The sequence below is a fragment of the Camelus bactrianus genome, chromosome 26, assembly GCF_048773025.1.
Source record: "Camelus bactrianus isolate YW-2024 breed Bactrian camel chromosome 26, ASM4877302v1, whole genome shotgun sequence".
NCBI lineage: Eukaryota > Metazoa > Chordata > Mammalia > Artiodactyla > Camelidae > Camelus > Camelus bactrianus.
The window spans coordinates 10849335-10864313 of NC_133564.1; the positions used below are offsets into that span (position 1 = coordinate 10849335).

The 14979-nt window shown below is 40.2% G+C and overlaps 1 protein-coding gene across 1 annotated transcript in view; it reads right to left on the reverse strand.

Moving 5' to 3' along the window:
• Positions 1 to 14979, reverse strand: part of GPM6A (glycoprotein M6A) — a 222321-nt gene that overhangs the window by 24334 nt on the left and 183008 nt on the right. Inside the window, exon 2 of the mRNA XM_010953333.2 lies at positions 6219 to 6411. Within this exon, the coding sequence (XP_010951635.1) occupies positions 6219 to 6411 (193 nt within the window). The remainder of the gene's footprint in view (positions 1 to 6218; positions 6412 to 14979) is intronic.

The following is a 14979-nucleotide window of genomic DNA, read 5'->3' on the forward strand; positions in this document are numbered from 1 at the left end:
CTTTCCTACGTCAGGACTAGAGGAAAAAGGGCTTGTCTTGTTCTACTTTGCGTCCCTCCAGATTAGCGCAGTGAGTGGCGCACAGTATAACCCTGTATTTTTTGCTGAGTAAGTGAATTCATTAAAAGACAAACCCGATAGAAGACTGGCCTGAAAAAGAGATATCTGAATATCTGAAAACAAGAACACTATAGAAATATAATGAGTTCAAGGCGTTTAAAATGTATTTCCATACTAGATATGCACCATAACCCAAATAGCAGACTAAGCACGAATCCTAGAGTAGCTGTTCTTGAATGAAGAAGACTACGGCTTAGCAAGTGCATTAGAGATTGTAGGCATCTCAGTCCTGGGGGTCCTGGGGACTCAGTACCGAGGTCAGCCTCGTCTAAGCACCTTCACTGACAGGCAAATCACTGTATTCCCAGGCAGCCCGTGTACTCTTCAGAAAACTCTGACTTTTTGAAAGGTTCTTTATTCTGAGCCAAAAAACTATTTCCCCAAAACTGAAATCCATTGGCCCAAATCTCTTTCTTTGAGCCACAAAGAACAAAGCAAGTTTCCTCTTGCCTGATAACCCTTCAAATATTATTTGAATGAAATCATCACGTTCTCGTTTGTAAATTTTTTTTTCTAGAGTTGCTGTCTTCCTGGATTTTAGAAAAGAGAATAGAAATGAGATCTCTGAAATCTAATCTAGTCTGAAACCCACTCAGGTGCTTACCTTGGCTGAAATGTCTACTCTAGTCAAACAGTAAATCAGTAAGAGTGTTATGGTAAGTAGGGTGTGTCCAGGGATGAACAGACTTTAGGACGCAGGACAGTGGGCATTAGAATTGTGACACAGCTTCAGGGGAGCCATCGTCGTCATGATCATCACCATCTTCTCCATCATCATCATCACCATCATCTTCATCAGCAGTCCTACAGTGCTTACGAGATGCCAGCCCTCCTACAACTGTTTTAAAATGCAAGCTCATTTTATCCAGTAACAACTTCAGGAAGTAGGCAGCATTAGTAAGCCCCTTTCACTGATGAGGGACCGAGGCAGACAGATTACTTGATTTGTCTAAGGGAAGAGGCAGAAAGGGGCAGAGACCACATGAAACAAGCCAGAGCGCTTGGCCCCAGAATCAGTGCCCTTGCCAACCACCCTGTGATGCCGCTCTACCCAATCCTTCATGGTATTTACGTATTTGGTTTTGTTGTTGTTGTTTCATAGCAGTGGATTTAATTTGAGGAGTACTAGCCTGGCTGAAACATTGCCTAAGGAGATGCTCACTGTTTATAAGCTCAAGCTAGGACTGAAATTAGTTTTACTCCCCAAGACTAATCAGTAACCTCACATCAGTACTAATTTGTCTGGTCTTCAAACTTCTGCAAGCAGAAGACTTCAGCAACCTGGTTTGACTGGCAACCTTCTATGCCAGAACAGACAGTCTGCACACTGCTGCGACTTCTGTCAGGTGCTTTTTGTCTCGTCATGGATTCTTGCTTTCTTTCCGTTCTCACTCCCATCCACTAAATTTTTTTTTAATTAAAAATACAATTTTGCTGGGGGGAGGGTGTAGCTCAAGTGGCAGAGCACATGCTTGGCATGCACGGGGTTCTGGGTTCCATCCCTGGCATCTCCTTCAAAAATAAAGTAAACTTAATTACTTCCCCTGCCAAAAAAAAAAAAAATTAAAAAATTATTTTTTTTTTATTTATAGGGGAGATAATTGGGTTAATATTTATTTATTTTTTTTAGGGGAGACACTGGGGATTGAACCCAGGACCTTGTGTATGCTACGCATGCTCTCTACCACTTGAGCTACACCCTCCCGCCTCCATCCACTAAAATACTGATAGCTTTCCTATTTCATTAACTTCCAAGGAAAAAACATGAAAAACAAGCAAACTTAGAGCTTTATACGCACATGAATTTAGTTGAGAGAAAACCCAACATGTCTATTTTATCTGAGCTGACTGCCTGCTTTTGTTTTAGGCAAATTGGGACTAATTTTTATGTGTGCGTTAAATATCAAAGAATTCTTCATCTAATAAATTCAGTTTTCGAAGCACTGCCCTCAGGTCACACTTACAAAATTTGGAAAATACAACATATTCACTCTGGAAATCAGTGGTCTCAGATCTTGGATTCTCACTATAACTTGTTGCAACCAAAATACAATCCCTGGCTAATAAATGATACCGTGTGTGTGCGTGTGTGTGTGTGTGTGTGTTTGCATAAGTCTATCCCTTGCTCAGTTCTCAGGAGAGTTATTCAAGAAGTCAAATCCCTTTGAAAAATCAGTGGTTTGCATGGTCTGATATCTAATTTTCTAAACAGGTTCCACATTTCATTGTTCTGTAAGAATCTGCTTCGTGGAAGTAAAATGCCAGTCCTACATCTTGTTCAGTCATCAAGTGAAATCTTTGAGCACAATAATAACAGCTTGCTGAGGGGCCCTCACAGCAGAAAGTGAACCACAGATCAGAAAACAGATCTCCTCACTGCCCTGCACCGAGTGGCAGGGCAGGGAGCTGTGTCCAGGGCTGAGGGGGCCCATGGCTACGCCAAGCTGACAGAAGCTGCAGGTGAGTGCAGCAGTGGGGCAAGTTACACACTCACTGCCACAACAATTTGGAGCCAACAAATGACCATGGACTTGAAGGACCACACTGACAAATTAAGGGATGAAAAGCTTCTGGGAAACCAAGTCAACAGGGAGGGACAAAGTAATACTTAAAAACATATCAAGGGGGTCACAAAATATTTGTGAAATTCACGCTTTTCTCTCTCCATGGAGGTCCCTACATCTCAAATGGAATATGACAACATGTTTTAACAGGTGACATCAGCTGAAGATGCTGCAGCTACAATCCAGGTCACCTTCTATTGGGGAGGGCGGTTAGTGTTTAGAATTACATGCCTAAAATATAGACTGCATGAAAATGGAGATTATCTGCAAACCTATTTATGAGAAGTGGGTTTTACATGCTAAACAGACGACTGATTAAACAGAATAGGCATATTTCAGTGTGTTAGCCCTTCCACGTCTCCTTGTGGACTTGGAGATACTGAGCACACGGACACTGGTGTGTGTTTAAGAAGGAGGAGGCAGTGGAGAGACAGAGAAGCCGAGATAAAGAAGGGAGAAACTCCTTGGATCCAGAGGACCACAGGTGGAAGACTGGGGGCTCGGGCAACTAGTTTTATCTTTTAGTTCACACAGCCAGTGAACAGGTGTCTTTTCCTTTATAAGTATATGAGGTAGGAGGGCTTACTTTGGTTGACTCAAGCCTGAGAACTACGGGGAAAAAATAGACCCTGTAAATTACTAAAGTTGGCAAACAAGTCTTTTCTCCACGATCATTCTCTTAGACGTTCTTCTCCAAACTTAGCTTATTTCCAAGCAAACTGTATTACCTGCAAACGCATCTCTCACTCACTTCTGCGTCCTAAGTTTGCCCCTCATTTTGTTGAGTCCTCTAATATCCCCGTGAGGCAGCCTCACACAGAGTAAACTCTGCCTCCTCTAAACCTCCATGTGGCTTTGACGGCATCGATCGGCCCTGATCGTACCCGGTAGTCCCTGGTACGGTTCTTCCCTCTGTGTTTTCATGGGCTGTTTGCCGACAGGGAGACAAGCTTAATTCATTTAGTATCTCCGCAAGGCTTGGTATAAGGAATTTGGAAATATGAAAAGAGAGAAAAAACTTGCTTTTATTCCAATCCAAGTGGTATTCTTCCCATTCCAAAAATGCATTACTGACTCCACATTTAACTTCTAATATGAGGCCAAAGGTAAAAGTACCAAATTAAGCGTATGATCTCTGATTTCTCTTCTGAAGCCCCACCGTCCCACCCACCCCTCAGAGCTTTTGTCAAGCCCTGTGATATGCTGTCTAAATGTCAAATAAACTTGCTGACAGTTGGTTTCTAATAGATTTATCTACCAGAATCACAATCATCTCACACCAGTTATTAGGCTTATGATTTCTTACAAACTTCTATTCTGTAACTAAAGTTAGCAATTTGGATGTAGCCTGAATACAGAGAATCTGTAGATTTTAAGGACATCTGTGGTAGCTTAAAATAATGCACAGTGAAAACATATTTTGTCCAGTTTAGGCTGAGATAAAACTAGAAAGAAAATGTCAGCATTGTCACATTAAAATATAATCTATGCGATCATTTTCTTAAGGCTCTTTCTAAACTAACCTTCAGTGAGCCAAAGCATTTTCAGACAGTTTAATTATATTTGAAATGATGAGTATCATTTATAAACTCTCAAGGATCAATTCATGATATATACCTGATTCAGTGGAAATTGATAAACTGTCTACTATGGGTTTAAGAAATTCAATTTAATGGATAATGCTGAATTTTCAGAACTGATTTGTAAAATAAAGTTACATTGGGAAATATAAGTGATAAAATTCCCTTCTCCCTTTTTTAGATAATTCTTAAAATTTGCTATTAATTCTTCACTTCCATTTATTAGTGACATTGATGAAGCTCTAAATTGACAGTTCAGAGTCAGAGACTATGTTTAAATAGTTTAATTTCTTATCTGAGTGGCCAGTCACCTCCCGCCTCCTCTTGATCACCACGTGTCTGTGGCGGTCAGAGGGTTCCCACGACCACACACTGTGTTATATTTTTTATTTTACAACCAACCTGTCTCAAATTTTAAGTGGCAATATATCTTAGATAAACATAAATTGTCTCAACTTTCTTTTTCCTGTAAGTTTTACTATCACCATGTCCAAGGGGACAAGCCCTCCACCTCCCAAGTAGGGAATTCTCGCTCTGTTCCTTGATGGAAATGTGCACGTCTTTTCATTTTCATGGAACTCAGCAACATTAATGAATAAAAGAACAAATGTAATTTGTGAGCAATACTGTGTTCAAGACAATCTGATTGTGGCTGATGGATTATTCTAAAAATTTAGCAGTATGACATATCTTCTGATACTGGAGTTGGAGAGAAGCTGTCTTCTACCTGGAACATTGTCCAGGTTGATCAACTGTTGTCTTAGATGAGGGTCTTAGGTTATAATTACACCAGGTCAGACGGGATTGCCCTGGGTGAATAAGAATCGTGATTAACCTCTTTTCAGTGGAGTAGTAAGAGTCAAAAGCAAAGTCATCCTAACCAGCCATGTAACCACTACCATTTGTAACTCTAGAAACATCTTACTCCAGAAAGAAGTGTGTGTAAATTAAGATAGTTTGACTTTATTGAGAATGACAAAATAGAACAATGAGAAAAGCATAATCACATAGCAGCAAGAAGCGTGAAATAAATGTAGTAAGTAGGGGTAACACACACTACAGTGGCTACTGCAGTAGAGAGTTTACCACCAGCTGGGATTATAACGTAAAGGGAATACATAATTTATTTTCCTTGTGTGGGCCAGAAACTGTTAAATAAATGACCCAAATTGAGAATTTATTTGAAAAACAATTCTGTAATTTAATATTAAACTTTTGCTCTCTGTAAAATTAGGCAGTAAGGGACTGAAACTTCAACAGCCAACTCTTTTCTGCTTCCAGGCTATGCTTGAGTTATATTTTTAAAAAAATATTAACACCACCATAATTCAGGGATCCCAGGAGTTGACATTTCTGGGTGAAATGGACATTTTAAGCAATTGGTGCTGGCAAAAAGGCATTCAATATCTTAGATTTTACCCTTTTACAGAAGTCAGTGAGCACCTGTCACAATGTTTGCTCAGGTAATCACATCATTTCTAGGAGGCAGGGAGAGAACGATGCTATCATACCCGTGGTTGAATTAAAGGTTTTAAAAGGTTGGGAGTAGCCATAGAGGTTGGGTGATTTTCCTAGAATCAGCAGCAGAGTATACACTTATACCTGGCTCTGTTATCTGTACTCTGTTCTGTTCTATTAGAATAGCCTCCACTCAAATTAGAAGATCAAGAGAAATGCAAGTGTTCCACTAAATAACCACTGAATTTTGGATGAAACTTTACAGTCAAATTAAAACACAAATTAAGTCCAGATTAAGCTGGCCTCTGATCTTCTGCTGTGTGTCTGCCTGTATTCACAGTAATGGTCCATGTTCTTTGGATTCATGTACATACCCTAGGAGTACTTTTTCCTTCTATGTATTGCTGCCTCTCTTGACTCTAGACCCCTGTTTGTTCACCACGCAGCAGTGTGCACATACATTCTCAAAATAAGAAGCGATACTAGAATGACCTACATGGTGAAGACGTCCAGCGTGTCCCCGGCAGTTCTGGCCATCTCGAAGTAGGTCTGCAGGATGTTGACAGTTCCAGAGAGCGCTTCATGACCACAGCCGCAGAACAGGGCGACTCCAGCGTAGAGCAGGATGGTGGCAATCAGAGAGGCGTAGGGGATGCCGCCCAGGCATTTAATACAGCACTCAAAACACCCTGCAAAACAGCAACAGGAAAAAGTGAGCTGCTCATATTTTTGTCAATCTAATTAAACTTTTCAAACTTAAGCATTATGGAAAGTATAAATGCATGTATAGATGACATCAGATTGCCCATGTAAATCAAGTCCTGGGGTGTCCCGGAGGGTATAAAAATCAACTTCCTTAACCATAACTCCATCCTCTGTGGACAACAGAATGCTTACTTCTGCCGCCGATGGCTTCCTCTGTCACTCCAAAACCAAGAGAAGCCTTTCCTTCCCAACCCAGCTTTCCTATAATAATTAATCTTCACTATACATGCATGCATAGCATTCTCTCTTGACTCTACTGCTTTCAAATTTCACGTGGTTAAGTTTTTATTTCCATGACATGTATTCTTTGGAACTCCCTAGGACCATATTTTCTACCCAGTGAGTGAAAACTGTCAGTCATGTGTGAATCCAATTTAGTGAACTTTGCCCAGTGACTTTTAAAAATGAAAGAGAACAGGCTAGATGGTATCTGAGCCCTGCATATAGGAAGGCAAATTATTGAGAATGTTTTGAGTTCAGAGGTTTACATTTAGTATTTTTATAGTGGCTCTTAATGCAAAATCTCTCTCTTGCCTTGGAGAATGGTAAGTAAAACACGAGGAAGATGCCAGCACAGCAGGAGAGAGAAAACTGGGCAGGTTAGAATTGTGACTCCTCCGCTGTGTGGTTTTTGGCAAGTTTATTCTTTTGAATGCATCATTTACAAAAAGGCAACAGTAAAAAGTTCCCTCAAATGGTTCTTGTATTAAATGAGTTAATATGGAAAGCAGTGCATGACACAGAGTAACTACTCAGTAAACGTTACATCTCCCATTACCGAATGCCATTTTAACTATTATTAATATTAACTATTATTGTGTTGTAACATTGTTTCCAAAAATTGTTTGCCCACAGTAATTACTTTTGTTTTTTGAAGTTCTGCCACTTTGGCCTTTCATTTCCAGAAGATGGCTTTACACTAGCCTAAGACATCAGTTAACCACGGTTACTAGTATGCGAAGTCAGTATCAGAATCTTCTTGTCAACTCTTAGATACCTTCTTCTAAGATATTAACTAGAAATGCTTAAGTATATATGCTTTGCGGTGAGAAATACTGATGAGATACTATTTGCCAGCCCCTGGTGAGAAAGGGAAATTTAAGTCAGAGGGCTGACAAGCTAAGGGGATCTCAGTTTCACCTCTGTCCACCTCCAGAGGTCCCTCACCATACATACCCTATTCCTTCTACTTTTCTTCTGGAAATTTTTGATCAAATTTCCTTCTGTAATGCTGAAACTTCTCAAAAACTCTCCACATAATTGACTTTTGCTTTCTTCAGAAACAAATAACAAATGATACTGGAAAATGGGTTGTTATTTGTTGTACGTAAGTCATAGGAAGATCTGTGTGTACTTCATCTATAATGCATGTATGTTTACAGCAACATGTGAAACATGCAGTGCTTGCCAAGCGCCTGTGTGAAGTGACTTTATTCAGAGGGTGGGCTAGTCTGCTGTTTTAATATTGATCATTGAACTAGAGTACTTCCTAAGAGTATTATGGATTATGTCATCTGCCTCAGGAGGGGAAAAAAAAGAAGTCTGAACCCCTCCCCACTTCCACTGTTCTCGCTTATACAGGGAAAGTCGTTTCCTGAACATTCCTCCACAACACACACACACACACAATGTGGGGAAGTAGAGAAGGTTAGAACAGCTTGACACATCGTGTGATAGGAAGAAATTTCACTGGCAGATGGATGAGACCAGTGTGTGTGGTATCTGAATGTCATTGAACACAGTTCTGAGCAGAGATTAACAGGGTAGCAGTAAAATCTTTGGACTGGGCTCTGCCTCTCCATGGTGTAACAATTTCATCTTACTGATCATTTAAAAGTAAAGGAAAAAAAAATTGGTTATCAACCCAAAGAAGAGTTACCCCTAATTTTGGCAACTGCCTCAAATAGCCCCATGATCTCAAATCCCATTCCTTTGTGATTTCTCTTCCTATTATTCTTAAGAATTCGATATAGGTGTGAGATTTCCACCACAGACACTGAGGAGTCAAACTAGATTAAGGTATTCATGAAATCCTTAAGAATAGAGGTCAAATATACAGAAAAGAGTCCAAGCATCAAATTCATAGATAGGAATGGCTTTTGTTGGCTTCTACACCTGAAGATTTTAACAGAAGGAAGATAAAATTAGGATGAGAATGTCTTAGGAGCATATGAAGTGTTAAGCCCATACATGGTCACCCAACTGCCACTGAAGACTTCTGATTAATTCCATTACCAATTTAGAGTCGGTTTCTACTTACTTCATAACTTTGCTACTGTGGTTTAGCTGGATCAATACTAGCCTCCATGCAAGCAAGCCGAGTGCCTAGTTACCCACAGATACACGGCGGGAGGGGCTGCTATTCGCGTCACGGTCTGTACCACTAACGAGAGCTCTGAGTACTGCCTTTTACATTTAGAAAAACATGACATAAATCCCAATACTGAATAAACCCGAATTGACAACCCTGAGTTAACAGGCACTTCCAAATGAGTTTAAGACCACTAAATAAAACAGAAAAAATTTTTTTCACTTTCTATTTAAATGCTGCCATTTAAATCCCTCAGAATCATATTACCCCCATGGATAAGTACACATTCCTTTAACCCTCCATGACCACCAGGTCAGGCTAGAATCTTTCCATTTCAGTCCTAATCGTCTGCATAACATTCACTCGGAGTAAGAACCTACACGCACTTCAGCACGCACGTTCTGCCCTCGTAATGGGCTAGATCCTAGCTGCCCCCACTCTTCCGCGGGGACTGAATTGCCAGTAGGGTTTTAAAGAAGGCTCTCAGAACTCCCATCTGGGGGAGCAGAGCATCGTCTTAGTATTCTCTCCAGCTGCCAGAATCCCACGTAGCTGCTGGCAGGGGAGCTTCTTTCCTCCCACAGTGAGAAACAGCCTTAGCAGAGCAGCAGGGTCACCATGGCAACCGTGCTCCGAGGCCCAGGATATGCTCGCAACAATCATCCTTTAAGGCTGAGGATTCTGCTGCCCCCCATCACCCGGCTTTCACCACACCTCAAATGAGAAACCGCTCTATTAATGAGTGTCAGTGAAAGCACAGGAAGCAGAGTGCTGGCACGGGGGAAAACACCTTTCTTGAGAAAACTATTAAGAACAATCAAGATTACTTTGCACAGGAAACATTTTCAGCATTAGATATGATGGAAATAGGGCCATTGATTCTCAAAGAGAGCTGATGGTTGAAATATTCAACCCAGAATTGACATGCTATTGACATACCTATGTACGCAAAGAAGCATTTCTCATACCCAGTTCCTATTCGTATTTTCTCAAATGAATTAACGATATGCTTTTCACATGGGGGAGAAAAAAAGGAATTATGAGACTCTATTTTCAATGCATTCTGAAACATGAGCATTTGTCCAAAAATTTCAAAGACAGATGCTCTTGAGATAGTCTATGATATGTGAGTAATTTACTTTCATTTAAACTCTGTGAAGTAAACACAAGCCTTGGCTTTTGGTCACTCCACAAAGTGCACCGAAATAAATAAAGACCCTACACCAACAAGAAAAAGAGCCCGAGAGGTTCCTGAGAAGGGAAGTCAACACAATGGTGGATCCTGGAAGAGAGACTGGCAAGAGACTGACAACTTACTCACTGATGAGGTTTTCCCAGTACCATTTTCCAATGAGTTGATTCTTTCTCATCGGACCTACAGTGTCACCTTTGTCATTACCAAGCACCCACAGAGGTCTGAGTCTGTCTGGGGACTGTCTATGCTGCTCCACTGGGCTGTGGTCTGTTGGTGCGTCCCCGGGCCTTGGTGTTTGCCTTGGGTTGTGGTGGAGAAAATTCCCCCGATTTCTTCACCCTTCGCGTGTGTCTCATGCTTTTCGTGGCCCTGTTACATCAACATGTAGATTTTAGAAACTCTTTGACTCCACAATTTACCTTATTGGGATTCTGACTGGTATTTTTATACTTATTTTGTATCTAGGATTTTTTTTTTAATTCTTTTTTGATCCTCTGAGTTATTTTGATTCTGTGAATTATTTTGAGTTTGTGCTGATACGCATCCCACCTACGAAAATTCTGAGCTTTCTTTCCTTCATTATTTGTACTTTTTACTGATCTTTCTCTTGACTTTACTCTGTTGTTTTACCATTAAGTGTAATGTTCATGATTGTTTTATTGGTTAAAGAAGGTCTCTTCCATTTTGGATTCTATCACATGCTTTTCCCCCATCTGTTGAAATAATTTTGTTTTTTCTTTTTATCTGCTATTTTGAACTTTTTTTTTCAATTTTAAACTAAACTTGCATTCCTGAGAAAGCGCCAACTGAGTCGTACTGTATTTTTTAATACATCGCTGAATGTGTCATGCTAACATTTTGTTCAATAATTTTGCATGTATCAATTCATTCCATAATTAGCAGGCCCTCACCAGTGCCAGCTGCTACACTAATTGCTGGAGCTGTGGAAGTAAATCCAGAAGACAAAAGTCTCTGCCTTCCTTCTCGAGGTGGGAGACAGACAATAAACAAGATGCAGAAGTAATACATGTGAGAATGTGAAAAGTGCAAAGAAAAGTAAAACATGGAAGAGGGGTAGGGAATACTGGAATAATTTAGGGAAGGAATGACCGGGATGACATTTTTAAAAAGATATGAAGGACGTAAAGGGGCCACAGAAGAGGCTCTTTGGGAGCAGAGAGTTTCAAACAGGGGGAAAGTACATGCTAATGTCCTGAGGCAGGTGTGTGCCTGGAGTATTTGAGGAACATCTAAGAAGTCAGTGGTGGTAAAATAGATTGAAGTTGAAACAAAAGAACACAAGATGAGATGATGAGATTCAAAGTGCAATGAGTGAGGACAGGGATGTCCATGTTAATGAATGTGACTGACATCGAATTTTCTGCTTTCCTGTTTTGGAATCAAGTTCATCCTAGCCTTGTAAGGTGAGCTCCTTTTTCTACACCCTGGGGTTGTTTGCATTAGGTTTAGCTGCACAGGAGATATTTGGTTGAACCAGCCAGGAAAACCAACCAGGCCACTTGTGTACTTTACGGGAATAAGTTTAACTACTGATCTAATTTGTTAATGGTTAATGGTTACAGAAATAATCAAGCCTTCTGTTTCTTTACTTAAGTCTGTTTGTTGAGTTCAATTTTGTAGGCATTTGTAACTTAATATAAGACTTAAAATTTAGAAACAGAATAGTCATCATTAAATCAAGACTCGACTGTACTCAGTGTATTGCACATGCTCATCCCTTTTTTTGATGGCTTGCCAGCCCTGAATCACTATATCAATATACAGAGAAGGTTGTTTAAGCTCCTACTGGTAAGTCCACTGTGTCCACAGGAGTGACAAAAAATATGATGTCTACCTACTAGCAGTGAGGAATAAATAAACCTACAAACTAGTGGGAAGTAAAATTAGAAATTTCTGGCACCTTTTCAAAAGATTTCCAAAAATATTCTATCTGAATATTTAGTATTGGTGTGATGTTTTGTATGTCCAATCAGAGCAGCCTGGATCACGGCATTCATCAAGTCAGAAAGAGCGGCAGTGGGCTTGGAGTTCTGAATTATTTGAAGAATAGTTGAAAAATGGCCTTGGTCTAAAGCATAGCATCCTTGAAAGATGAGCAGTGAGATACTAGTTTAAAACTGTGCTTGTGCTTGTGAAGAATTATTTACACTGTAAAGCTGATGGCAAACAGAATTTCTGACCCTCACCCTTTAATTAATGGCACGATCTTCTACAGTTTTAAAGCACTCTAGAATATTGCTCAAATAATCCCCAAATATCATTGAAATGTTACTAACATTTCATTTAAATATATTCCTGGCCTGAACAAAGTACAGAGTTAAGGTAAACAATGGAATAATTCAGGACAAAGTGACATAATCAAGAAAACTCAAACAACAGCTTTTAATGTTAATTATTTTAGTCATTGCTATAATACAATGTGCTTAAACAAATTAGTTCCTAATTTTAAGAAAGAACAACTTGGAAAAGGAAAAGAATATGTAGAGTTTGGAGATATTCTTTATACCCTGTTCAATTCGTGGTTGGGTACCAAAATCACCAGGGATTTTTGTCAAAAATAGAGCTTCTGGGATCCCCTCCATTGAAAACTTTGTTTTTATCAAGTACTTCAGCCAATTCTGAGGTACAGATGTAGCAACATCTGGAAACCATGCAGTATTATGTAAAATCATATTAAATGTCTAACATACTTTAAGATGAGTTGATAAACCAGATACAGATGTAATACAGGGATTAAGAAGGATTTGCTCTAAGAATTTTGAACAAATTATTAAGCAAAGTATTCCGTTTATAACTAAATGACATCCATAAGAGTTTTTTGAACAGTTCCAATGCATCAGAAACAGTGCCAAGGCTTTAATGTACTGACGGGTGTGGTCCCAGAGTAACCCTGTGAGGGAGGTATAATTCCGTACGGGTGATTTCTCAAATAATTATTGAGGGCTGTGAAAGGATATGTGAAAGCCTGTGTATTGCGAATTTTCCCAGAAGGATAATGAAACTATCCTTTTCAAAATATTTTTATTATGGGAATTTTTGTAATACTGTTATTTACAACTTAAAGTTAAAAAACATATCACTAATTGAAGAGCTTATGTACTGGTCACCGTGACTTAGCAAGAATGTTTGGATTAATTAAACTTATTTCCCGAAGGCAGAAAAATTAATTGTTTCAGTAATGATTAGAACCGCACTCTTCTGTCTGTGATAACAAGCCCCGAGGGCGAGGGAGCTAGAGGGTGGAGACAGGTTTCTAAAGTGCAGTCAGACAGTCCCCGGAAGGAAAAAATGCGGAGGACCAAAACTGGTCTGAGCTCCAGACACCTGTGAGGTCTTTGCAGAACACACCTTGCTCGTTCAGACGATGTTCAGAGATCCCGTAAAAATCCTCATCTTCCCCCATAATGGATATAAATACCAGCATGGCTTTGTCCTCAGCACTGTCAGGCCTCCGTTCAAAATGCCATTGTGTGTTTGTTCTTTGGGTTATCCATTGCTGCTTGGGTATCCATTCTCAAGATGTATTAGCTTAAAACAAAAATATATTATAATATCTCATATTTGCATGGGTTTCCCGGACTCAAATGGACAGTTTTTCGCTCGGGATCATTCAAGCAGCTGTAGCCAAAAGATGAATGGCGCCTGGAGTCCTCTGACTGCTCGACTGAGCTGGTCTCCAAGACGGTTCCTTCACTTGCCTGCTGGTGAAGCAGCCCAGCTGGCAGGCCTGCAACACCCGCGGGCTTCCTAGGAGTGTCTCAGTGCAGTGGCCCCTCCCAGGGGCTGTCTAAGCTGTCTCACTGCCTGGTGAGACATCTTGGATGGCTTCTATCAAAGTGGAGCTCTGAGCGACAGAATGCAAACGTTTCCAGGTGAGGCTGAGCGCGGAAAGGGGCCACGTTCTACAGGTAAGGTCGTCACAGGCAGGGGTGGGGAAGCTGACCCCAAGCCTGGGTGGGAGGGGTGGTAAAGAATTCGTAGCCGTCTTTCATCTGCCACAGGATCATCCAGTTTAAAAATGAACTTTCTACCCTAAGGATCACTTTGTTTTTCTCCAGGACTCTCACCGACATTTGCTATATTTCTTTAATCTAACTTTTTGACTTTGTTTATAGACTCTCTTCACCAAAATGAAAAAAAAACTATGAGGTCAGAAATTTCTGGGTTTTATTCATTTTGTATGCCTCATCCCTACACAGTATCTGACACGCGGTAGATGCTTAATTCATACTTGCTGAATAAATGGATTGGGACATTTGTTGCAACAACCAGCTAGGACAGGTCAAACAGAGGTCATTAGCCTCAAACCTTCCGCCATGTCCACTTTGCAGACAAATGTCAGAAACGTGAAAATCTAGAGGGTGGATATTTGTTGCAACACTATTTCCCTTTTTTTGGTGTCCTTTTTTTTTTTTTTTAAATTTAGCTTATTTTTCTTTCGAAGTAACTGGTAGAGAGAGTTTATGCAGGTCGCTAGGAAGGCGGCTGACAAGCCTCCTGTGATGTACTGTCTTCATTTTGTAGAAGAAAAACCTGGGGTTGAGACGCCCCTCACACAGCACGATGCAGGACGCACCTGCCGGTGCTTGGGCCCGTGCTGATAGATTTATCTCTAAAATATGTTTGCTTTGATCATACACCATACTGAGGGTTATCAGTACAGTTCTCCACCACACAAAGTGAAAACACATACTTCTAGATCAAAAGCAACAGAGAGTCTACTGAAGATTCTGATTGCTTACATTTCAAATAGATTAAAATTAAATTCCAAACAGAAAAAGCTGATGCCGTTGACAGTAAAAGTAAAAATCACCAGCCTCATGAGCAAACTAATTCAGGAAAAGAGAATGGTGTTTTTCCTCAAGTAAGTTACTTACCTATGTTCAGTAAAATTTTATAGGATTTTGAAAATCATTTGTTAAGTAAGGATCCAGAATAGTGTGGTGCCTGGATATATTTCCTTTG